Here is a 26853-nt window from a genome sequence, read left to right as displayed (position 1 = left end):
TAGCATCTGTAAGGAGGCCTTGTGAAGTGGCTCAAAGGGCTCCTTCATGAGTTCCGTCAGGACAACGTTTAAGTTCCATGCCGGTGGTGGCACACGCTTGGGTGGTGCGATCCTCTTCGCTCCTTCCAGGAACCTCTTGACAACTTGTGATGTGAAGAAGCTTCTGCCCATCTCACCCCTTGTGTAGGCCACTATAGCTGCCAAGTGAACTCTCAAGGAGGACGAGCTGAGGTTTTTCTCCAGTAAGTGCGTCAGGTACTTTAGCACTGTGGAGTCCTTCTTCATTTTATTGTGAAGTCTTTCCCGCCTGCACCACATCATGAATCTTTTCCACTTTGCGACATAGCACTTCCGTGTGCTGGGCCTTCGTGCCTCCCGAAGGACCCTGAGGGTGCTCTCTGGCAGTCTCAAATGTGCGAACTCTCTGTCCTCAGGAGCCATGCTACTAGGCTCATGCTCTCTGGTTCTGGGTGCAGCACCTCTCCGTTCTGCATGGAGAGCAGGTCTTTTCTTCTGCCGAATCTGTGGGGTGCACACTGTGTCATCTCCATGATCTGCGAGTACCATGTCTGCCTCGCCCACTGTGGCGCGACCAGTATCAGGGTCATGTTGCTCGCTCTGCACTTGCTCAGTACTCTGTGTATCAGTGGTATCGGGGGAAAAGCGTAAGCAAATGTCCCGGACCAATCTATCCATAGGGCATTCCCAAGGGACCCTTCTTCGTGTTGTCTGGATGCGAAGTTTCGGCATTTCGCATTCTGGCGTGTTGCAAACAGGTCCACTGATGGCGTTCCCCACCTGTTGAACAGCCACCTTGTCTCCTGAGCATTGAGCTCCCACTCGTGGGATGCTGATGTCTGTCTGCTCAGCCAGTCTGCCTGAATGTTCTCCTTCCCTGGTAGGTGTATGGCTAGCAGGTCTATCTGGAGAGGGATGGCCCATCTCCATATCTCCTGTGCCAGCGTTGAAAGCTTTGTTGACTGTGTTCCACCCTGTTTGTTGATGTAGAACATCGCTGTGGTGTTGTCTGTCTGCAGCAACACCCTTTGCCTGTACAGTCTTGTCTGGAAGGCTTTCAGTGCAAGGAAGATTGTCTTCAATTCGAGGTAATTGATGTGCTTTATCGCATCTGCTGGCGTCCAAAGACCCCTCACTTTGAGTTCCTCCATGTGAGCGCCCCATCCCTTCAGGGATGCGTCTGTGGTGATGGTCACTGTTGGAGTTGGGGGTGTTAGAGGCTGTCCCCTTGTTAAGTTCTCCATGGTCCACCATGTCATCTCCTTCTGCACTGCGTGCGTCACCACCACAAGATCCTCCCAACTGCCCGAAGCCTGTGACCATTGTTCCTGGAGCCATTCTTGCATGGGTCTCATGTGGAGCCGCACATTCGGCACTAGGTGGATGCATGATGCCATCATCCCCATGATCTTGCTCGCAGTCCTCACTGTCCGAGCTTGTCCCTTCCGGTAGAGGCGAGTTTCCTTGACCAGTGCCCTTGCTCTCTTCTCGTTGGGGAACACTTTGCCCTGTAAGGTGTTGATCTCTGCCCCCAGGAAGATCTTCACTTGCTCCGGCTCCATTGATGATTTCTTCCAATGGACGGAGAACCCCAGGTTTATGAGCGTGCTCGTCACTGTATGTGCATGTTGCTTGCACTTCTGGTACGAGCTTGCTTTCACCAGCCAGTCGTCCAGGTAAGGGTATACGTGTATCCCCTGTCTTCGTAAGTGCGCTGCGACTGCCGCGAGGCACTTCGTGAATACCCTCGGTGCTGATTTTAGTCCGAAGGCTAGCGTTGTGAACTGGTAGTGGCCTCCTCCGATTGTGAACCAGAGCATATGCTTGTGCTTCTCGTTCATCGGTATGTGCAAGTAGGGGTCCTTGAGGTCTATCGTGACCATGAAGTCTCCGACCTGCAATTGCGGTAGCACCTCCTGCAGGGAGGTCATCTTGAATTTTTGTGTTCTTATGAATTTGTTGAGGAACCTCAGGTCTAGGATGGGTCTCATTTTGTCGTCTACCTTTGGTACTAGGAAGTACATTGAGTATATTCCCTTGTTTCTTTCCTTGAAGGGAACTCTTTCTATGGCCTGTTTTTGTAGAAGTTCTTGTGCTTCTTCCTGAAGCCTCGCCAGCTGTTCTCTTGCTGGTGGCTTTCCCCTTGGTTTTCTGCTTGTTGGCTTTCTCTCCAACTCCAAGCAGTATCCGAATTGAATAATGTTTAGGATCCATTTGTCTGATGTTATTTCTCTCCATTCTTGGAGGTAAAACTTTAATCTTCCTCCCACTGGTGTCATGTGGTCGTAGGTGTTTAGATTGTCCTGACCCCTTCGTACGTGGTGCCCCCTGGGATCTTTTCTGTGGTCGGGCACCCGGGGGAGTGTGAAGTCACTTCGAGGTGGGCTGCTGCCCCCCTCTTCTATTCTGGCCACGTCCATTTCTCCCTCGAAAGGACTGACCTCTTGGTTGGTACTGCCAGGACTGCTTCTGGTGACCTTGCTGAGCCTGCGAGTCTGCCTGGTGCGTTTGCTGGAAGGCCTGGTGCGATGTACCTGGCTGGTTTCCACCTCTCCCGCCGGGCCTCCTTGACGGGGTGCCTCTTTTGTTGCCTCTGAACTGCAATGCCCCCATGGATCTTGCCGTCTCGCTATCTTGTTTGAGTTGGCAGAGTTTCTCGTCAACTGTTGCTCCGAAAAGCGTCTCGCCGTTGAACGGTGTGTTCAGGATACTGTGTTGTACCTCGGGTTTGAACCCTGAGATCCTGAGCCAGGCGTGTCTCCTTTCTGTGACATCCATCATCATGAGCCTGCTGGCGGTGTCTGCTCCGTCCAGGGCCGTCTTAAGGCAAGAATTTGCCGCGTTTTTCCCTTCTTCGATCAATTTTTCGGCCTTCTGCCTGGCATCCTGGGGTAGGTCCTTCGCCAACTGCCCCAGCCCCTCCATGATCTGGTACATGTGCCTGTTTATCAGGGCGTTGGAATTAGCCATGCGCCAGTGGGTCGCAGCATTCCGTTCGATCCTTCTCCCCACCAGATCCATCCTCTTGCTCTCCTTATCTGGTGGTGGGCCAGGAGGTAGTGGATACGCTCGCCCTCTTCCTAGCTGTGGCCGTGATAATGGAGTCTGCGGAGACCTCGCCCCGAATGTAGGCCGGGTCCTTTGAGGAGTGTTTGTATTTCTCTGTTCTGGGAGTTACCGCCTTGCATGTTGCGGGCTCTTTGAATGCTTCCTTTCCCTGAGCCAAGACGCTCTCGAGCATTGGAAGGAACTGGCTTCTTGTTTGTGTTGGGAGCAAAGTCTCTAGCAGGAAGTCTGCTTTCTGCTTTCCTCGTCGAGCTTTAGCTTGAATGCAGCTGCGGCAGATTGTATCGCCGAGTTGTATGCCCCGATGTCGTCCGGCGGCGAGGGCCTCGAGGGGTATGAGTCGACCGCCTCTTCCGGGCTCTCGGTGTCGACATCTAGGTAATCCTCCTCGTGTGGGTCAGAGGTGGCCGACTCGGCGTCCAACCTACTGCCCTCTTCCTCCTCATAGCTGTAATCCTCGTAGGGATTCTCTTCAACTTCCTGGTCGTCGACCATCTCGTCGCTAGGCCCATGCCCGTCGACATGTTCTTCTTCCTCTTCGACCAGATCTAGCACGGCGTGCTTGGTCTTGTGTGGAATCGTGAAGGCACTCATCTCGGCGGCGAAATCTTTTCTCCGCTGCAAGAGGCTTGCCATTTCGGCTTCTAGCCGACATTTTTTCCATTCCATCTCGGCCGCGTTTTCGGCTTCGGAACGTTCGGCCCCTCTCTTCGTCGCCTGGCTTGGCGGCGAGATTCTCGGCGTCAATGACTTGGACGTCGAACTGGCTTTTGGGTCCTTGGACGGCGCCGAGGCTTTAGGGTCTTTCTCCCTCGACGTCGATCGGTCCCTTTCGGCGACTATCTTCGACGCCTTCTGCTGATCAACAGCTCTCGGCGCCAGGGACTCCTTCTCCGAGGATCCGCTGGGCCTGTTTGTGGTCGCGGACGGCAGATGTCGCTGCGTCGGCGCCTTCGGGCTCTTGCCCTCGTACTTTCGAGACTCAGAGTCTCTCGTGTTCTTGTGGGACGTCGAGTCTCCTACCTTATCAGGTGTCTTCTTGTAATTGGTCTCTACGACCGTGTAGCTGTCGTCTTCGGCTGCAGCGTTGTCCTCTTCCTCCGAGGACATCCCCAGCTCGTACAGCGATGGTGTCGGGGATTTTCCTTCGAGGGTGGCGTGTGCTACCCTCTGTCTCTTCCTCCCACGAAGGGTCTTCTGGGCGAAGATGGAGCAAGCGTTGCAGTCCTAGCTTCTGTGTTCTACCGGTAGGCAAAGGTTGCAAACCGGATGCTGGTCTTTCTGCGCGTATTTGTGTCTGCAGTTCGGGCAGAACTTGAACGGCGTGTTGTCCATCCTCGAGCGTTCAGGCCTCCCTGACCGCGTGGACGTCGACGATCGTCGAAGTTCTCGAGGTTTTCTCCTTCTTTTCTCTTCGTCAATGTTCTGCGAAGTCTTCTTTAGTCTTCTTCTTCCAATATCTTCTCCAACTTCAAATCTTTTCAGTACCTTCTCCAAAAATGTCTGGAGCCCAACGGGAACGATCCAGACCCGACCGCGGAAAAAAAGAATCTGAAGATGGCGCCCAAGAGTGGGAGCTTCCGCAGGAAGCATGCCGACGTCACCGGAAATGCACCCGAGGAGGTGTGACGCCGACACCCACAAGGGCTACAAAAAAAAAAAAAAAAAGAAAAGACTACGAATCTGGACCCAACCACAAGACCGCGGAATATGCACAGCATAGTGAATCCAGAAAGATTCACGCTGCAAAACTATTAAGTTGAAAGACGCCATTATTCCCAGTAACAACATGAACATCTGAGATGGCAATGAGTTTTGAGGCTGGAACTGGGAAGTTAGAGCCTGAATGTTGCAGATTCTGGCCAGATTGGGACAGGCTAGAGCCTTTTGCGTATCAAGAGTGACTCAAGTACGTTTGCATGTTGGAGGGTTGGAGATTGACTTGGAAAGATTCACTGTGAATCCGAGTTCATGTAGCAGCTGCACTGTTTTGCAAGTGTGTCGCAGACACTTTACTTGTGAACTGGCTTTTATGAGCTAGTCTTTTAAGTATGGGAAGACGTGAATGTGTTGTCTTCATAGATGAGCTGCGACCACTGCTAGGCATTTGGGGAATACTCTGGAAGCAGTGGTGCCTCTGAAAGGAAGCAGTTCAAACTGGTAATGTTGTCCCGCTACCATAAACCTGAGCTATTTGCAATGAGCGGGATGTATTGGGAAATGGAAGTAGGTGTCCATTAAGTCTAAAGTAGACAGAAAGTCGCCTTGCTGAAGAAGTGGGAGCACTTGCTGGAGTTTTACCATGTGAAAATGGTCTGACTGGATGAACAGATTCAGTTATCTAAGGTCTAGTATAGGCCTGAGAGAGCCGTCCTTTTTAGGTATTAGAAAGTAAAGTGAGTATACGCCGGCACCGCGACCCTGCAGTGGGACTGGCTTTATAGCTCCTTTTTCTAATAGGGAGAGAATTTCATGTTTCAGAAGGTTCAGATGTTCTTGTGACATGTTGTGTGATCTTGGAGGAATGTTTGGGGGGGTGATGGTAAATTCCAGGGAATACCCAAATTGGATAACTTATAGAACCCATCTGTCTGAAGTGATTGTATTCCAGACGGGTAGAAATTGGGAGCGACGTCCCCCTACAGGGGTGGAATGATCAGGGGTAGCGGTAGGAAGTCACTGTTTATTGTTTGCAGGGGAAATATCTGTGGAGTTGCCTCTACCTCTTCCCTTGCCGTTATTAACTCTAAATCCTCCTCTAAAGTAATCTCTTGAAGAGGGCAACTGATTATTGCCTTTGTAAGAAGAGTAGGGACTTTTTGATATGTTCTTTGAACTCCCCCTGTAAAGGGAGCAGCAAAAGGTGCCCCGATGGGAAAGAAACTGCAAAGGCCTCATCGATTTCGCGACCTCTGTATCTTTCTTCATCTTCTCTAAGGAAGTATCTACCGTAGGTCCGAAGAGGTACTCTTCATCAAAGGTCTGATTTAAAATAGAGGCCTGGACCTCAGGTTTAAAGCCAGAAATTTTGAGCTAAGAGTGTCTACGTAACAGAACGCTAGTGTTCACTGTGCAAGCTGCGGTATCAGCTGCGTCTAAAGAGCATCTAATGGGTGTGTTGGAAATTAATTTTCCTTCTTGAATTAGGTCACTGGCTTTACTCCTATGTTTATCTGGCAAAAATTGTATATATCTTTCTAGCTCGTCATACTGAGCCCTGTCATAGCGAGTTAAAAGAGCTCGGGTATTTGAAATTCCTAGTGATTGGCTGCTTGCGCAGCTTCTCTTTTGTCAGAGGCATCGATGAGTTTCGACTCCTTCACAGGAGGATTGGCATCACCTGTGGTCTGTGAGTTTTCTCTTTTGCGAGTGTTAGATACTACCATGGAGTCTAATGGAACTTGGACCTTGATGTTGATAGGGTCAGTAGGTGCCGCCTTATTCTTCTGGTCTACCCTGGGTGTGACGATCCTTGCACGTAGAGGGTCTTTAAAAATCTCGTCTGGGTGGCCAAGCAAGACGGCTGAGCGGACGTGAGCCGCTTCAGCTCTGGACCCCCGTGGCTCCCCTAAGTGGTTTTTCTGCCCGGTAGAGAGTCGAGCACGATCGGACCCTACGAGACATGAGGTGTAGCCATCCCGGTGTGTGGCAAAAGGTTCTGCCGCCGGCCCTGTGAGAGAAACATAGCCCGTAGGCAGAAGTGAGACAAGGGGCTGTAGCGTCCACCATCGTGGTACGGAGAGCGGCGCAAACTTCTGTCCGCATTAAGCCTCCGTTCTGTGAGAGATGCTAATGCAGATGCTGCCGACAACCCCCCGGGGCTACGATCTCTCATGGGCGCCTGGATGTGCCCCTGCTCACCCGATTTGCCGCCGTATCACTGGGAGAGCTGGCGCTGAACGCGCGGCGGCCTAGGGCTGTGAGCGAGACCTAGAAATACGACCGGATGTGCGCTCGCCACCTGGAAGATAACATGGAGTGTGGGGGCTGATCGCTGCTGGAGGCAAACAGCGCTAGCAGGTTGGGCCCTTAAGGACATTTTGGTGATTTTAGATTCTGATGCTGACAGAGTATTATACGTGGCGCCCTGCCTGACTTCAAAATGGCACCCGCACCCTGAACTGGCCTCGGGGTGTTCCCAGTGCTGAATCACTCAACCACAGGAGTGGAGGTGGGCATGACACCCTTTCTCCTGTTCCCCCTCCATAGTGGGGGTCGTTGCACCTGGCTGCTCCGGGATTGTGTTCTGCTCCTTCTCGCCAGCTGACTGACCTTAAGATGGCCGCTAGCACCCCTTAACCACTGACCGGCCTGTGACTGCGCAGGGTGCCTGAAGAGATTAGGGAGCCTTCTGGGGCACTTTCCCACGATCTGACCGGGTGCAGGCTCCGGTGATCTTCGCCGCACCGCCCCTATGCCACCTAAGACGTCTTCGAACAATGCCTGCAGCTACTTATCTGCCATGAAGAATAATTCCTCTCTGGCCGAGTTGGACCAGGTGCGGACCATGGCTCTCACCAGGGTTGATCTGGTAGCCACGCTACGAGACTTTAAAAAGGATCTCTGTCAAGAGATGAAGAAAGATCTACATGCTACCATGGAACAATTGAAAGCCGACCTCACCGAGAAGATGACCTCTCTGCGACAAGATGTACACACTGTGGGCTCCAGCGTGCTGGAGGAGCAGGCACAGGCCCTCGACGCACGTTTACACAGCCTGCACGAATTCCAGCTGGCGCTTCAGTCACAACTGCAACAAATGCTTCTGAAGGCAGAGGATTTGGAGAACAGGTCTCTGAGGCACAACACATGTATCCGAGACCTGGAGGAGGGTGCGGAGGGGCCTGACCTCGAGGCGTTTGTCGTAGGGCTCTTCTCGGAGCTGCTGGCCCCCGTCAACTAAAGATAAAGATTGACTGAGTGCACCGAGAGGGGACCACACAGGCAGGCGAAAGCAAACGGACTAGAGATGTTCTGGTGAAGTTGCATTCCTTTCAGACGAAGGAAGCCATTTTGGGAGCAGCGAGGAAGAAAGATGAGGCTTCCTTTCAGGGATATAAATGTACCCTGTTTCAGGATTTGGCGCCTACCACTCTGGTGCGTCTGCAATCCCTGCGACCTGTCACCACCAAGCTTCCGGAAGACAACATCAGATATTGTTGGACCTATCCCTTTGATCTCACCTTTGAATACCGGAACAAGTCTCACCATGTGACTGAGCTGAACGAGGGGTTGTGGGTTCTTGGCCTCCAGGTGCCAATGGAGGGAGGTACCCCCGGTCTCTCTACCGGCGAGAGCCGATCCAGGAGAGAGACACGGTCATGGCAAACTGTCTCAAAGAATGGATCGACATCAAAGTGACTCTCGTGTGATGCGCAGTGGGGTTTATCTATGTTGGAGTGCTGATGTCCCCATAACGCACTCCCATGTGAAACCACAGGGGGCTGGTGGGAGAGATCGACAGTGCTGCGGCAGGAATACACAGGCTCTCCGAGCTCCGATGCAGTGGGGTAACCGTCACCAACAGCTTTTATAAGTACTCTCTATGCTATAGCAGCATGGCAGCAGGGGCTGCGGGCCTTGACAGAACTGCCCGAACAGCTGTTTCGCTTCTTCATGACGTTCCCTGCTGAGGGCCTGTTGGCGCCTTGGCATATTTTTTCATGGGGTTGTTGGGGATTTGGTTTTAAAGGGCACCTGGTGGTGGTGCTGGAGGGATACGGGACTCCTGGTTGCATGAGGGCAAATTCATTAGGGCGAGCATACTAACACTATTGCAGCAGCCGCATCCTGTGCGAGTGGTTCTTGGGAGGTGGGGGAGGGGGGGGGGCGGGAGATCAATGGGCGAAAAGGGCACTTTCAGTTTTTGGGATGATCGCAATAGCGTCCTGGAACATTAAAGGCCTTAATTCGCCACAAAAGCTCCAAAAAATTGAGAATATATTAATGATCGTCAATTTGAGGTAGTGGCGCTCCAGGAAACGCATTTAGAAAAGTCAGAATATAAAAGATAACAGACTCCGACATAGAGCTTACCCTTTAATTTACCAATCCTCGGCTAGCACCAAACACAATGGGGTAGCATTGCTTTTCCGGTCTTCTGCTGAATTCCAGCCGGAAAAGTTAAGACTGACCGGGAGGGGAGAGTTCTTATGGTAAAGGGGAGGCTGCAGGGCACCATGTGCACCTTTATCTCTCTATACACGCCTAACACGGGACAGGCGACTTTCCTTTCTAACAAGCTAGATTCAATAGCCAGCTTTGCGGAAGGTCCAGTAATTCGCACATGGCATAACACTGTACACAGCTCCCATACACACAGGTTGACACCTACCAGCTTTCCCAAAGGCCTCAAGCAAAAATTCCACACCCGAGGCCTCCTAGACACGTGGCAGATACTGAATCCTGACGCCAGAGATTGCGGGGTAAATGCATCCAACTTAATGCTGTCCTTAATAAACAGAGAGCGGCAGAACGCCTGGCTTTAGAGGAGGAACTGGCGGCCACCGAGAAATCACACAAGGAGCAGCCCACTTGGGCGATACAGAGACAGCTCACGGCCCTGAGGGGTAAGCTCAGGGCTAGCTACAACAATAGAGCCAAATACACCTTGCTCAAACTGCAGCAGACATCGTACGCACAAGGGGACAAGGTGGGGACCCATTTAGCACGTCAGTTACGAGAAAAATGAGAACACAAGTATATAGGGGGTATACTAGGCGCAGACGGGCACCTTATTCACAACAACAATTCTTACTGGTCGGAATCTTCCCCGAAGATGTCCGGTGCGGAGTGGCTTTCTTGATGCATTTCGTGACGTCGAGCCTGACGGTCATGGAGCGTATTCTTGGATCGCAATGATCAGCACGCGTCGCAATCCTGTTCGTCGTGTTCCGGGATAGACACAAGTTGCACACTACCTGCAAGTCGGTGCGTGGAAACGTAGCGCGACACAAGTGACAACATTTAAATGAAGTCCGTACATCAACTGCTAGTAGGCCCGACGCGGGTAGGTTTAACGGCCCTCCACAAATCTTCTGATCGAAGACTTTGAGTGGAAACGATACGCGGAGAATGGGAACCGTGATTGAGAAACAGTACCGTTGAGGGACATGGATCCATGCGGAGCGGACCCCAAGAAACGGTGTCGAACAAATTACGTCCGAACATGATGGCGAAAAAAAACAATCCAGCAATGGAGTCGATGCCCATGCACACTATCACTGAAAGGAGTAGTTACCTACCTTGTGACTGTAAAAGTCTTCTTCTAAGAAAACCAAAGTGCAAACATCCAGACCCAACACTAGATGGCAGGCTTATGCAAAGCATGTAACCTACAGCTCACATGCCTCAAACCATCTGTTTATTATTTTGGGTAGGAAATATGCCCAATAAATATGGTAAAAATGTATGAGTTTTAATCTGATATTTCTAGAGATTTGGGGGGCATTACTCAGTATTCTGCTCTATTCCTCTTCGCTGATGGTCTTCTGTTTATCACCCAAATAGTTTGACTTGTGAGTAATTTGTACATTAATGTTACTGCTTTGTATCTGCCATTGACGGAGCACAGCATGTTCAGGCCATGATGCACCAGAGATTCTGTGCTGAATTTCTTCCACAGTCCTCTCATTGCAACACTAATGTAGACATGAAGCAGAAGGTGTTTCAGACAGACCATACCTTCTCTTCAGATCCTCAAATTCTATAAGTGACATGCTCTCGTATAGATCCCCCATTCTTTCAATTCCCTCTTCAACCCTGGTTAGCATCCCCCTTCAGTCTCTCTCAAGTTTGATAACTTGAGAGAGACATGTACAGTACATGTCCTTTGTAAGCGCCTAATGTACAAGTTACTTACCTTTCGTAAGGATGTATCTGGTAGAGATGATGTTTAGCCGTAGATTCCTTAACTTAGAATATCCCCAGGCGTTAGCTGGATCCGTAAATTGTTTGCAGCAGCACCTCTGCGCGCCGGGGGACATGGCTCAGCTCAGACGTCGTCCGCGGACATGACGTCAGCGAAGCCATAAACGTTCCTCCCGGCGCGCTGACGTCAGTTGTCTTCGGAGAAACGTTTCCGTGCAACAACGCAGAGCCACCACCAAAAACTTTGAGAATATGGGAGCAGTGTGTGAAAAAAATGATGAAAATCAGTGAGGAACACTACCACAGGGAAAGCACTGAAAGCAATTGAAGAAAAAAGAGCCAAGCAGCGCTATGAAAGCAGCCCTGCAAAAGCGAAGGCAATGTCCTCCCCCGAAGCATACTAAATAAACCAAGGCAGATGACAGAAAGCCCACCACAGGTCGGCAACACTAGGCATGCCGAAACCTATGGAAGAGAACTATAGGGGAGAGGCCCAGCAAAGGAGACCCCAAAACAATGAAAAATGGCGGGAGGGTGGAAAGAAGAACGGTAGACGACCCTAGACTGAAAGGACCATAGTCAGGGTGTAGGAAAGGAGAAGGAGACATGAACCCTGTGCCCCAACCGGGGTCAGGGTGCAGAAATGTAGGAGGAGATAGGAACCATGTGCCCCATTACTAGAATGGGAGGAGCAAAAACTGGGAAACCAGAAAGAACCATTCTCCCGAGGAGGAAGATGAAAGATGTCACCCTGCAGGGAGACAAAGCCACACAAGGGTGGCGCGAGTATAAAAATTAACCTAGAAAGGTCCTCACCACGAAAAGGGAGGCGGGAGGAAAAAACTCAACTGTAAATGGCCCTCACAGAATGGGGAGGATCTGCGGTTAGACATCGTCTCTACCAGATACATTGTTATCGAGGGCAAGTAACTCGTACATCTGATAGAGATATCTAGCCGCAGATTCCTTAACTAAGAATAGATACCAAAGCCATACCCCACAGGAGGCGGGTCTACGACTGACCCCCACCAAGTTCCAAGGAACCCAGCGGTTGTATGACGTTACAACGCATGCTTTTACCACGCATGCTGTTGCAACGCAGGTTTTACTATGCATACCATTACAACGCATAGCGCTTTGGGGTGCTGGATAGTGAATAGTTTAATTTACTATTCCAACTCCAGTCCCCGTGGACACTAGGGAAGGTGTTGGATAGTAAATTAAATCTATTCCCTATCCTAGAGCTCCCCCAGCGCAATGCGTTGTAATGGTTTTCGTTGTAAAACCTGCGTTGTAATAGCACTGCGTGGTAAAAGTTGCGTTGTAAAGGATGTTTCCCAACCCAGCCGTCAACAAGACGACAAAACGCAGTGGGAGCAGCAGTGCCACAGTGGCCAAACCAGAAGCTCTGCAAGAAGAGACAACTGTTGGAGGCAAGGGAACCTACGTTGCCGAGGGACGGCAGGAAAACCAATCAGAGAGCACAGTGCAGAAAGAGAGCACGGCACCAGAAGAGCAGTGTGGAACGAGAAAGCCCAAAACTTTACGAAAAGAACGGCCCAGTGAGAGGACAAAATGGTATACCCGGGTCCCAACAGACCGGCTGAGTACCCTGAACAGAAGAGGAAGCACTGTGGAAGTGCACCAATGAGGAGACCTGGGACAGCAGCGGAAGGGGCTGATTAAGGCCAGGAAGACCCAAGCTCATGAGAGAGCATACTTGATAGTGTGCAATCATCCATTTCCAAATATATTGGAAAGGGCGGACATAAAAGCACAAAACCAGAACTACAAAAGAGGATGCAGACAGCATAAGTACAGCCAGAACCACACTAAGAAAAGGAAAGGCACAAGGAAGTGCTGTGAGAATAGTCCAGACACAAGAGAAGCTTTACAAGGTTCACAACCTGTGAAGCGAACACACACAAAAGGAAGGACTACACCTACAAGAAGTCCATGGCAAACCCACAGACACCGCAGCAAGAACCTAGTGTGTGTGACCTTTAGGTGTGTGTAGATATCAAACAGAAGAATATCAACCAGAAGGATGAATGGCATACAAGAAATAAGAGTGCACCATAGGTAGCAACAGTCACTCTGTATGGAGGAGTCGCAGTGGGACACGAGGCAACCGTAAGGGTGACAAGTACAGGCATCACCAGTACAAAGCGCACATAGCAGAATATGATTTGAATAGAGATGTACACACAAGAACAAAGAGGACAATGAATATCCTAAGGAGAGCAGCAACAACAGGAGCAGCCAAAAGTAGAAGAAATCCAAAGACCTCATTCAAAGGGGCCCGAGCCGGGGACGTACTTTAGAAAGCGAGGCACAAAGCAATGTGCATGAACAGCGCAAGTGAGGAAGACGCCACCGCACAAGAACAAAGCACAATAAGCACTACCCACCACATAAGTGGGGGGGAGAACCAGGCATCAGAAAACGTCAGCTGCCTGTAAGAGCGAACACAGTTGGGAGCAACCACCAGACGCGCATACAAGACAGAGAGTGATGCCAAAGAGCGGACCGCATTAATCTGAAAAAGACCATAGTGAGAACTGCCGTGCAACGCCCTTAGAAAAAGACTCTACAGGAGCCCACCAAGCCTTACGTTTAAGGGAGACAGCTGCATAGCGCCATCAAATAACCCACATAGGGTAAGCCTGAACCCCAGCCAGGGGTACCTCTTGAGCCGAGGCTCATAGAAAGAGGATCACAGAACAGAAGCAGCATTAAGCAGCCGATGAGCCGTAATAAGGAAAACAAAAGCGGCGACAAGCCGACTAGACCACCTGGGTATTACAGCATGAACCCAGGGCTTAGGACAACACTGCACATGGAAGGAACTGACCGTAAAAGGATGTCAAAAACATGATATTATGGTAGGCTAGACAGGAGGCAGTTGACTGCTGAGTCCGCATGACTGTCGAAAAGGGATACTCCATCAAACGGCAAATCCCGTAAACTCTCCTGGATATTTTCAGGGAAACCACCATCGCGCAGCCAAGCATGGCGACACAGAGCGACAGACCTGGCTATTGCCCGACCCACGGAGTCAGTAGAATCAATAGCTGATCAAATAGTAAACTGTGCCATGTTCCGGCCATAATGAAGGAGATTGTGAGAAGTTGGCCTGATATGTGATGTCCACTATTTTAGTGGCACCCTGTATCAGTCCAAACAACCCTTAGGGTGATGGTTGTAAAGTCAACCTTATAGACCAGCTATCCTAGTGGTAGCATGGACAAAGCAGTCTTAGGCTAAAACTTCAGAGAGCATGTGAAGCCAGCTGTTTTACCATATGTAACCCCTTGATACCAAATGAAAGGACACCACACAGGTTATATATAAAATATATATGTATTTATTACTAACACAACCCCTCTGAACTCTTTATGAGGTCAGAAGCCAAAGCACATAACAAGATACTTAATTATCATACAATAAGTTGCACAAAATACAGTTGTAAAAAGAAAGAGAGAGACCCCTTAGCACACCAGAGGAATAGGGTACTAATCAACAGTGAAATAACAAGGTATCCCTTGGCAAGAAACAACTTCAATGTAAGCCCATATATTGGTACCAATACCTAACACATATAATTCATGAACAACAAAATTTGTTTTTAAAAACAGCTTTTCACATTTTATTAAAATTCCATTGACAATACAGTAAATTGTTTGAAAACGCCGCAGAGCAATTTATAATTTCATTAAAAACATCAGCAATATAAAGAACCCAAATGTATGTATCTAAGACAGTTTTTCATAGATCAACTACACAACACATTAGATTTGAAAGGCACATTAAATTTCGAAACACAGAAGTTCACAGAGGCCACTAGCCAACGGGCAAGTGACCGGAAAGGCACGTCGAGCTCAAAAGCAACAGCAGGCCCCACGCGGCACTCGTGGAGTGTGGAGGGCTTTGCGTCGGTGCAAATGTGGCTCGGGGCTGGGGCTTCTCAATCCCCAATGCACAACTTCGAGGGTGCCTCAGAAGCTGCGCAATTAGCAAGTAGCAGGTTTTTCAAGATGTCCGGTCCCACATCTCTCGTCGCCTCCACGGGTCTCGGCTCTGCTGCAGATGTGGGTCGGGGTCAGAGAAGTCTGGAAGTCCAGTTCCTGTCTGGCTCTGTGCTCGGGCTCCGGCGGGAGAGTCGACAAAGCAAGCCGGCAAGTGGCTGTTGGTGCCTGTTTGCACAGGGTGGTCACTCCTTGACCACAAGGGAGATTCTTCAGTCTTCTAGTTGCAGTAGAATGTCGAAGGTCCAGAGTTTCGTTTCAAGTTTCAGTTAACGATTATCTACAGTCTCTAGACTCAGCTCCTAACTTTTGTACGAATTGAAGGGGCTGGATTACCTACTAGGTCCCTCCTATGGGTGGGACCAGGGAAGTGGGTGGTTACACCCCTTTCTCTTTGTCCAGTTTCGCGCCAGAGCTGGGGCTGGAGTGCCCCAGCAACTGGTTTGAACCGGGCTATGCATGGAGCACCTTGTGTGCCCCAGGCAGTGTCTCATTTCATTCAGCACCCCCTGCCCCAATACACTATGGCCTGTCTGGGGAGGTGCTACCACCTCCCAAGGAAGGAAACCTATTGTCCAAGCCTCCCTCGCTGGAAAGGCTCCCAGGAGCAGGAGGTCAGACTTGTGTCTGTGGTAGCAGCATCCATTTTGTGATGGTGAGACTCTGGTTAACTTTAACCGGGATTAACAGGAACAACATGTCTTATCCTTCTAGAAGGGTAGACTGCTACACCCGTCACCAGAACTGGCGAGGGGGTAGTATTCCAAAGCGTATGACACCTTACACGACATGTTTTGATAAAGCCAAACCAAAGTTAGCATTAACCGCGAGGGTTATAATGCACTTAAGAGTATATGGTATGGCTATATCATAGAACAGCTATAAGGACATGGTTCCGAAAGCTGCAGACAGGCTCAGCTCATGCTAGAGCACCATCTCACATAAAACCAAGCACTCTGCCTCCAGGATTGTTAAGCCTGCCATAGGAGTGACTTATAGGTGTATAGGTGTATAGGTGTTTATATATAAGGTTAGATATAGGTATACTATATCTAAAGCAAAGGGTGATAACACCATCTTGCCCCAGCTGAGTGATCAGCCAGTTGTGTCAATTTAGATGGCCAGCCAGGGGTGGCATAATACATGCTGCAGCCACTGGTAGGCCTTGGATGCACCTATGCCCTGGGTACCTATGGTACACTATACAGGGGCTCATAAGGTGACCCAATTTTTTCCAATTGGAGATGAACCTAAAATACATGGAGTTCATTTTACAGTGAGAGCAGATAGCCTGGGGCCCTGATTAGCAGGATCCCAGGCCAACTAAATCGATATCCAGCTAAACACTAGGCAAAATGTTGGGGTAACCATATAGTCAGATATCCACCTTCCTACAGAGATGAGCTAGGTCAGCACGAGGACCCTCTGGAAGAGAGGGAAGTAGACCTTCCACCGAGTCCCAAAGGGCAAAAGTAGCCCGTGCGAACACGCAAGTTGTGTTCAAGGCGCCGATGCCCGAACTGGCGGACGCAAATATATGACGTCCACAGGTCTCCAACCAACGAGGCTCTCTGGTGGGAGGCAGTAACGGGAGAGAAGAGGAAGGCTGCGTAGCGAAAGTCACCTGGACGACCCGGCCCGGAGCCCTAGGATGAAGGGACAAGCATATCGGATCATCCGGAGCTGGACGACGACTATGTGCCGATCCACAGGGTCACCCGAGGGCCGTGCCCATGTACCAAGAAGGGCATCAAATAATTTTTTTTTTTTTTTTTTGAAGACGTTTATTATTGTTAAAGAAAAAGTGCAGTACATATAGCAGAGCCTACAACCCTGCGGGCCGGCTGCAAGAAATACGTGAATTGTGGGTGCATAGGGTACAGGGGAAGGCATTATGCATCTTTTCACTCGTTGTCTGGCATGCTTCTTCACTGGCGGATTGAGTATACTCTTCACATTACGCACACGATCTGTTCTATAATTGACGTCTCATTTTACATTTTTCTATAATTCAACCAGTAACTTTTCAACATAAAACAGGGATGTTCATGTCAGTATGTCCCAGTGTGTCTGTGTTGCCAGTGCCGTGCCACGCATCATCTGTGCGCACGGCACCAACGTCCCGTCAACATGCTAGGCATGCGCTGGTGGCGCATCGATGAAATGTGGGGTCTATAGCTCGCGTATGTGAGTAGCTGTGAAGCTGGTGTGGAACAGGTTTGGTGAGCGGTGGCATCCCCCCGTTTGTCGGTTCAGTGTACGGCGTGCGTGGCAGACTCACGTGTCGCCCCTGTTGCATTTTTCGGTGGGTGTCACCCGCTCCCGTGTTCCCTGCTGAGTGTCTAGTCAGTGGCGCTTGACCGCCGCTGTGTGACGGTGGGTATACACGCATCTGGTAAGTACAGGAGTGCGAAACCTTTAACTTGGGGTTACGTGAGGGGGTCGGACAGGAGGGGGGGGGGGGAAAGTGTACTCGTGGGGGCTGGGTCAGGGCAAAGTGGCTAAGATCTGTGTTCGGGCTATTGTGTGGTGGAGGGTCCTCGTGTGTGCGGCCGATTGTTGGTCGCGGCTTGTGTGTCGGGGGGAGTCAGTGCTGCCCACATTGAGGGGGGGGGCCAACGTGGCGCGTAGTCCTGCCTATGGTGTCTCCGCTCAAGAAGGGCATCAAATAATAACCCACCAAAAGGCAGCAAGGGCTTCCCCTCTACCTCATCCTGGTGGAGGATATGCAACAATGGGTCGGTAGATAAAGAGACCAAGGGAGACTGTAAGTTTAAAAGAGAAGCAGCCTTGCGAACATCATTTGCAAATGCAGCACTAGCCTCTGTAGCCATTCTAGGAGGCAATAACAGATCATCTGTAGGGGACGGTTGAAGGCTAACTCGTCCAATCGAAAAGTAAGACGCCACAGGTGGAGGAACTGGTGGCCACTGACCAGGGGGCAGCAGAGCCAAAGGGCAATTAGACACCACTGGTTGAACTGGAGCTGCGTCCTCCTCAAACAGAGGTACAATAGGGTCCGACACCAGCACCGGTGTCAACCGGCATAGAGACAGCGTCGTATCGACGTCGACAATAAGCAGAGGCGACTCAGCCCTGTTTGGGACTGGCGTTGACTCACCCTCTACCAAGACATGTGGAGAGGAAGGATGTCAACAGGGGGTCGAAACCCGTGGTTCGGCCATCACCGACTTCGATGCAGGAAGCCGCAAAGGGCTATGCGTAGACATGACAGATGGGCTCAACTTCTGACTGGGATGCCCGTCCAGGTCGTGTCCCGACATCGCACCGACTCGGAACCGGAGCCGAGGGACTCGGAGCAGCGCCGAGGGCGAACTTGCCGGCGAAGACCCAACCTGAGTCCCTGCCTCCACTGTGGGGCCCGAAGGCATTGCCAAGGAAAGGAGGTGACCCAAAAATGGAGTGCAGAGCCTTAAAATAGGCTTCCATTTGGGCCCGAGTCACCCCATCACCTGGAAAGGGTGGGTATAAGGGGTTCGACTCCAGGGGACCGGCGTCCGTCAAAGACCGGGAGACCTGCTGTCACGATAAAGGGGGGTCAACGAACTCCGTGACTTGTGCTTCCGCTTACCTACGTGAGGCGAAAGACGTCCACGAGAACGACTACGCAACTGGACTCGAACAGAAGACTCATCCAGAGATAGAGAACGTCGCGGAGGCGCTGAGCAGGACATCCGGGCAGCCAACAGCTTTATCCGGCGCTCCCGCAGGGATTTCGGCCACATCTGCTGGCATGCGTCGCACTCCTCGGAGTTGTGGTGAGCTACTAAGCACCACATGCAGATCACGTGCGGGTCGGTCGCCGACATCTACCGCACGCACATCTCACACGCCTTAAAGCCCGAAGGCATCACACTGTTCCCAGACACCTGACGGTGTCCAAAAGACCTGGGCAACAGGCCAGGCCAAAGGAACCGCTTACTCCTGGATCTTCATTGAAACGCGGAAAAGAATGAATCTGACGTCAGCACACCGGGAGGGACTTATATGGCTTCGCTGACGCCGTGTTCGCAGACGACGTCAGGGTGGAGCCATGTGGCGCAGTCCCCCGGCGTGCAGAGGTGCTGCTGCAAAAAAAATCCGGATCCATGGGGATATGCTAAGTTAAGGAATCTGCAGCTAGATGTCTCCATCAGATATAACAAGCCTAAGCATGCGAGTTCATAAATATTAATACATATTGCAGAAACATTGTGAGAAAGTGGCTCTATATATACTGGACCAGAATAAGATACAGTGTGTATAGAGTCCACAAACCCCAGAGGTATGACAGAGGTTCAAGCCAGGTGTGACCTTACTCTCTAAAGTAGTAGTCTGGTTATGCAGTAAGGCAGTACCAGAGGAAAGTGTAAAGCATTTGTTGTACACAATCAGTCAGCAAAAGTCACTTTCAGTGCCCAGGAATGGCCCTGGGTACTGTAGGGGCACAGGGCTCATGTAACTGTGCCCACACCACTGGCATAGGGCACCCAGCTAGAGGGGTGACTGATGTATGTCAGGACAGTGGGTTTGTGTGCATGACACACAGGGATGTGTGCCATGTCGACTCTTTATTTAGTTCTGTACTTAGGCACTCAGCCTGCAAAGGCAGTGTGAGGGTGCCAGGGTACAGGGCCCCTAAGGGTGGCACAATAAGTGCTGCAGTCCTTAGGGGTCTTTTCTGGTCACCATGCCCTGGGTACCTAGGGTACCATTTACTAGGGGCTGACAGATGGTCAGAGATGCCAATTGGGTTTTAGTTTCAACACAGTTTTAGGGAAGGAACACAGGCCCTGGGTACCTGGTTGGCAGGAGCCCAGCGCACACTGAGTCAAAGCACATCAGCAGTCAGAAAAAGTGGGGGCATACCAATGCAAAAAAGATGGCACTTTCTCACACACATTAATTTGCATTTCAAACAGTACGTGCACGGATAAACAGTATTATATTTAAGGTACACAGAACTGGTTTAGGGTGGGTTCCTTTTTCAAGTGCCTCTCCTGGCTGCTCTACATATTCAGCCTTTGTGGAAAGTGATATTCCTCACCGCAGGGTAGTCTGTAGCCTGGAGTATCCACAAGAGAGGCACAAACAGGTGTTAACTTTCTGCACCTGGTTATTAACAGCAACAGAGACAATGATCAGGAAAACAGACAAAGCACTGGCTTCACCTAAAGTATCCTTTTGACTCGGACCAATAGAGACTGCAGCCCTCCGCACCCGCCCCCATATACCATGTGGTTGTGCAACTGGAAGATTTAGCAGCAGTGTGTAATAAAAGAGCCACTCTTGTGATTATGGCACCCTATGATGACCCTTACCACCACCATTTTAATTGACTTTAGTGTGTTCCTTAATGTAGGATGGTCCTGCATATGCCCGCTTCTCTTCTGTCCTGTAATCTTGCTGTCTTTCAGTGAGAGCTGTTACGGAGTGGAACAGTCTTGCCAAGAGCAGAGCATGTGGGATGTGCATTTGAAGGTGTGCAGTTGTGCAGGAATGTGTATTGTATTGTGCATTGGTGAGAATTATGAGTTCTTACTATTGGCTTTGACCATTCTGTTTTCTGATTTTACCTTGATTTATGGCAGTGCTGACTATTGCCTTTGACAAGCTCATGACATCTTGCTTTTCAATTCCATCTTGCTTAGGACCTTTCTATGTGCATGGCTTAACTAACTCCATTTTCATGACTGAAGCCATTTTCTGTGCCTGCACGAAGCTGCAGAGCTGAAGAGGGCATGTTTTGCTTTCCTCCTGCTTTTCACTTTTCTGACTGGAGAAAACCGGTTCTTATCAGAGGAATGTACATGATCCGTCTCGAAGCCATAGCAAAGGCCTGATCAACCGATGCCGTGGCCTTGGAGCAGACTGGTACGGGCTCTCATGAGAACGAGGGGGCGAGGGTTGGTAGACGCTTCGTTATGTTTGGATTTGTATTAAAAGGGGGAGCCTACACTGGTCTGGTGAAAGTTTGGGAGTTTGGATTCTGAGCAAGGGCAGACGTGTCTATCTCGGATTGAACCCTGATTGCTGAGCTCTGATCCCCGACTGTGTGAAGACTTTCCCCGGCCAGAAGTGGGCAGTGTATGCATCAGGTGATGTATTGAGTTTTGTGATTATTGCCATTGTGATGTGAGCCAGTGGTTGTGATCAATTGAGGTGTTTTCTTTGTTGGGTGGGAGGTGCACATCCAGAGTGATCCTCTACTCTGTATATATATCTTTCTGATCTCTTGCAGGACGTCCAGTGTATCTTCTCTTATATCAGTTATTGCGTGTTTATTAATCAGTATTATAGTTTTCTCAGTTATTGATTCATGCCATTAGATTATATGTTTTCTACATATATTTGAATCTAATGCATTTGGAATCTGAAACAGCCTTTGTTTAGAGAGTATTATGTAATAAACCCCAAGCCTCATTCTAAAAGTGATAGTCTTTGCATTTTGTTAAATAAAACTCCTTTTCTAAAGGCGCTGTTTGTTTTGTGCTGAAGTCTTACTGTGCCAGGGGTGGTAGGACATGCTCAAAAGTGTATATAATTCAAAGGTGCAGTGGTATATTTGCCTCCCAGGTGGGAGTGCAGTGATTGGGTGTGGCTTATTGGTGAGAAGCCACATTCAAAAACCAATGCCATTGACCACAAGGAGCAAATTGAATTTGCATAGGAGCCCAGTCCACTCCATACACACTTCAGTGTCTAGGTCTCTTCTGAACCGTTTCAATAATGCCAGCAATATACTTTCACTGTCTGGGAAAAGCACATCACCCCCATAGGCACAGGCTTCCAAAATTGAGCCCAAAGGCCTCCATTACTCCTCTTCACTTTTACATACACTGCAAGCACCACATTGGCCACATATAGAACCACGCACAAAATACACTTAGGGTGTTAGCGTTAGGTACTTTTCGTATCTACAATTGCTCTGATGTACTGCAGGAACAATCTAGAATGGGATTAGGTAACAAAACAAGGTATAAATCTGAATGCGTGTTGCTGAGATGCTCTCAGCAGGTGCCAAACACCTACATTTTAATGAATGACTGAAAATCCTTTTATACAGAATAATGAGGGAAAACCATTAAATACGACTTTTCCCAAAGAAGGAGTCTGCCCCACCTTCTCTTTCACAGTGTACAGACCTTGCACAACACTTACAAGGACTGCACTAGGCCAGGCTCACAGTAGGCTTGGGCTCTTAATGTTTAAATGATCTGTACATTCTGACTCACATGTTTACGTTGACAGTCCCGGACATAAAGCCCTGTATAGAATGTTGTTCCTTTCTACATTCTCAGATGTTTGCTATCTCTGATAAACCTTCTCCCACGACACTCCTAGACCCCTGTATGGAAAATGACCCTCTCTTGGATCACAACCTCTCCTTCTGTAAAATCCTATCAATGCAACCAAACAATAGCTATCCTCCTCCGACCAATCTATATATCTCACTAACTATTTGCTGGAAACCCCATAGCTCCCCCTCCCTCCTACCAATAATGACGGCATCTAATTGGTCTTCATTTTAACCTTCTATAACTAAACTACAGTAAAAAAGAAAAACGTAATAGCACATGACTAATGCCAATAACTAAAAATACCACTTACCTACCCTAGGTTCTAGTGTAGCATGCTACTCACAGTAAAGCACTTCAATGCTGCATCAGGAGTAGTAAATGTAATACTTAAGCCTCAGCAATAACTTCATTAAGCAGTGAAAGTGGTATGCTCTTCTATTGGGAGGGGGGGTCATAATCTTTCCTCCAACCACATTGAGGCCAACTGCAAATGTGCTGCTGGGTAATAAAGCTTAAAGTCCAGGAAGATAAATCTACCCTCCTCAACTGGGAGCCCCAGCTTAGACAAAGCCATTCTTTGTCTACCTGAAGCAGGTCCCATAAGTCTCAATTCATAGTACCTGGTTTGCATTTTTCAATAGTCCCACAAGTCTTGGAAAGCAACCAATTTTGTAGATGCTCTTTCAATTTGACATGTACTTTAATATCAATGCATTACAATGGGGCTTTGTGGGTTTTAGACTTCATCAATAATTTTAAACTGTATTTGTAGCACAGTGCTAAGATACCACATGAGCACAGTATCATTGTTCAATTACTTTTTCAGTATGTGTTTTGTTACTTTGCCCATTCACTTTGATTAGGGATGTGCAATGTGGTAAACCACTACTACCAAGAAGATTTGAAATTCAGATGTTAGATCAAGTTGATCCATAAAAGATATAAAACCATGAAGAAATGTATCCTCAAGAGTGACACAGAACCATCTGCATAAAGCAATTCCACAATATGGAGGTCATTTACTATGTGTATTTCTAGGCCCTTTTCTGTCCAGGATCTTTCCAAATCACGGATATATAAATTAAACAAAAAAGGTGCCAAGACACAGCATTGTATCAATCCTCCCACTACCCAGCTAATTAAGTACACTCACTATTTGGGTCAAACTGTACCCTATCAAAAACATCCATATACAGATATCTCAAAAAACGCACTGAAGATTACCATAGCTTAAAAAGGTTCACAGTCGTACGTCCTTCTAAGGTCCATGAAAGCAAGGTTCAATTACCCTTATTGAGCTATAATGAATTTACCTACTAACAGGTGCAAATTTAAAAACTGTTCTTCTGTACCCAAACTTTACCTGAAGCCATACTGGATGTACGTCGAGACTGCGTTTTCATCTACCCAACTTTCTAGAGTAGTCATTTAGATTTAACCCACAATTTTGACTTGTAAATCTAGACTTAGACTTAGTCTCGATGTTAGACTTGAACATATCCAGTAAATGAGCTTTGCCACTTCGACTCAATTAGCAAAGTCGAACATTCACAGCTTTCTCACTGATGCATCTACAAGCGTAGTTGTGTCTGTGGAAAACATATTCGATGGAGACTTCGCATAAGTATTTCCTCAAAATGGTCGACCCATTTACTAGGAGAGATTTTAAATTACAAGGAAGGAGTAACTCCCGTCGCAAAAATGGTGAGCTTATAACCTTCCAAAAAGCATTAGTGTGATTACTGCTTGTGGCCGCTAGTAAGGAAGCTAAAGCATCTTCTCTAATATGGGTCCTCATGCTCAGAAGAACATTTTCATAGTTCTGTCTACACCTATAGCCCTCCTCTTTATGTGCCAAACAAAGTTTTCTATGCTCTCCACCCTGAAACACCCTGGATGATTATCGCGCAGGCAGCGTTGCTAGCCTTTCAAGAACCTCCTGGTGGAATGAGAGATGACTTCTTACACATGCTTGATATCCTTACTCAATAACACATTTCATTTTTGTGTGTTTGCTCAAGTTCACATGTTTTCAAAATGACAGAATAAAAAACCTGACTTAAATCCTTTACTGGTCTAAACATTTGGTTGCTTATTCATTGCATAGGTTAGTGACAAAGCAATCCTCCAAGACTGAAAATTCAAATATGAAGTTGGTTTGATTAGCGGACACCAAAATGTCATAAATATCCTCGATTGACAAAATTGACAGCTACAGTGAAGGCATCAATGGAATACAAAGGCAATGATGTGCAATTACATTTGGAGAGAACCACATCAAAGGAGTAGAAGAACTGTGGGATTTCCGTCCTGGCCTTCCTGGTGAGTCAGTAAAAAATACTAGCCAGTTGTAATGAAACTTTAATTCACAGAACTGTGTTCTATGGTAACTAAATAAAGCACCCTTTGTACTCCATAGCCATGTGTCTCTCATACCCAAACTCCACATCCTTCTACAGTAAAACTATTCAAGCATTACTTTGGGGTTTGCAATCAGTTTCAACTGCAGTTAAGAAAAAAGAAATACACAACTACCATCATGTGTCATTTTGTAAGCCTCCGTGCTTGTCTGAAATGGAAGTGTCATCTGATTCCAGATTTTCGTTGCTTCGCGTACGGCAAACTGAAAAACAACAGCAGACAGTTATGGCTGTACTTGTTTCATACGTACCTGCATACAGAAAGTAAGCAAAGACAAGTTAGTGCTTGTACTGGACTGCATAATTATTTGCATGTTTTTTCTAATAATGTTTAAATAAGTGATTTTATGACTACATTTCGAATAAAGCATGTTTGGATTGGATTGGAATAAGTGATTGTCACCAGATTATTATTAGTTTCTCCTTTCCCCTACAATTTAGTTTTAGGCCAAGGAATAACCCTGCTTTACATTACACTGCTAATGATGGTGGTGGGGGGAGGGTGCGAACACATTGACCCCCAGAAATGTCTTGCTTCCAGAAAGGTACTTTCTTTCTCTGGGACCGAGGATGCTTTTTCTAGGCTCAAGAGGAAGCATTTTAATTGATTTATCTATGATTTATCTATGCTTCTCTGGCCTTGTGTGAGCGACATCATCTCTACCATTGTCTAGTCTGGGGTAGACATGAATCCCCAAACTCCTCAAGTGTGCTGCCACTTCTATAAGACACAATATGAACACCATCAGACCCGATTTTATCCCAAAAGGCGGTACACTGAACTGATAAGGTTACCTGTTGACAACGAGCCCAAAGAACCACATGCAGGTAAGCATATTTGAGGTCTATGGTCGCCAGGTAATCCACCCTTCACAGGAGTGGAATGATTTCCTGTAGTGTAGTCATCTTGAACCTTTGTGTTCTGATAAACCTGTTCAGTAATAGAGGATCAAGAATGGGTCGATGGGAGGAGCCAAGATGGCGACGGGAACGGACGTGTAGCCCCTCGGCTCCTCGATCCTTTGTTCCTCGCGATGATATCCTGACCTTTATCCTGCCGCTGGGTGATACCGAGAGGACGGCAAGCGAGCGCTGCATTTACTGGTGCTCCCCCGAGGTCCCTGCCTGCCCGAGATCCCGAAATATGACCAAGTGCTCTACGGTGTTCGTCCCTACCCCCGTAATCGAGACCCAGGCTGGGATGCAGATATGGCGGCTGCCGGAGCTACGAGGGGGTATGGCTGCAGAGTGACCCTTACGTCTTGATTGGCGCCGCTGTCTCCGAATGTATGGGACTGCCTGCCACTTTTGGATTATGTACCTGCCGACCGGGAGTTCTCACGAGTGCCGCTGCAACCGGGACCTACAGGGGAGGTGAGTGGCGCCACCCCCATGATGGGAGACATTTGGACACTGTAGCTTCCCCATAAGCCTGCTACCGCTCCGAATTGATCTGCGTGAGGTCATATCACGGATCGCCCACTGCTTACGGATCTGCCCAGGGACAGCGGCCTGAGTCTCTGTGATTCTCTAGTATTTGCGCCCCGGTGCCACTGTGATTCCCCTGACGGGGCTGCCAAGATGGCTGATCCAGCGGCGCTGATTACCAACGTTGACTCGATAAGCACTAGACTGTGCTGCGGGGCCCTGAACACTGTACTAACTTTGGAGACCGCGCCTGTACTAGTGGAGAAGATGGGACCCCTGGCTGCTCTAACTCCTGGCTCTATTCTCAGTGCACTCGACGACTTGCGGGCGGACGCGCGTGAAGGCTTTCTGTCGCTGTCCGAGAGTCTTGATGCCGCCATGACCGGGGTGGATCCTACACCATTGGCTTTCTTCTTTCACCGTGACGCTCTGCCTATCCTCACTCTAGACCGGGCTACATTGTTGCGTCACGACTGCTCTCCACTTCGGCTCACTGACAGTGCCGGCGGACGCGTTCTGATGCCTGTTTTCATCACCAGCGCTACACTGTCTCCATGTCTGTCGGAACTTGTAACTTTTGCCTGGACTTTGCTGCCTTCTGGAACGGCGCCGCAGGCGCGGCATTTGGTTAGCCTTATTGTCCACGCTCAGCTGGCCCTGCTTCTGCCTTTCATCATTCTGCAGCATTGGTTGACACCACTCAGTGGTGTTCATGGATTCGGT

The 26853-nt window shown here is 48.9% G+C and overlaps 1 protein-coding gene across 1 annotated transcript in view; it reads right to left on the bottom strand.

The window, feature by feature from the left end:
- FBH1 (F-box DNA helicase 1) overlaps positions 1–26853 on the bottom strand; it is a 618156-nt gene that overhangs the window by 300874 nt on the left and 290429 nt on the right. Inside the window, exon 11 of the mRNA XM_086918941.1 lies at positions 24818–24905. Within this exon, the coding sequence (XP_086775067.1) occupies positions 24818–24905 (88 nt within the window). The remainder of the gene's footprint in view (positions 1–24817; positions 24906–26853) is intronic.

Source organism: Lissotriton vulgaris, chromosome 1_1, assembly GCF_964263255.1.
Source record: "Lissotriton vulgaris chromosome 1_1, aLisVul1.2, whole genome shotgun sequence".
Taxonomy (NCBI): Eukaryota; Metazoa; Chordata; class Amphibia; order Caudata; family Salamandridae; genus Lissotriton; species Lissotriton vulgaris.
Note: the sequence above shows the minus strand (reverse complement) of the source record. Positions and strands in the feature narration are given on the sequence as shown.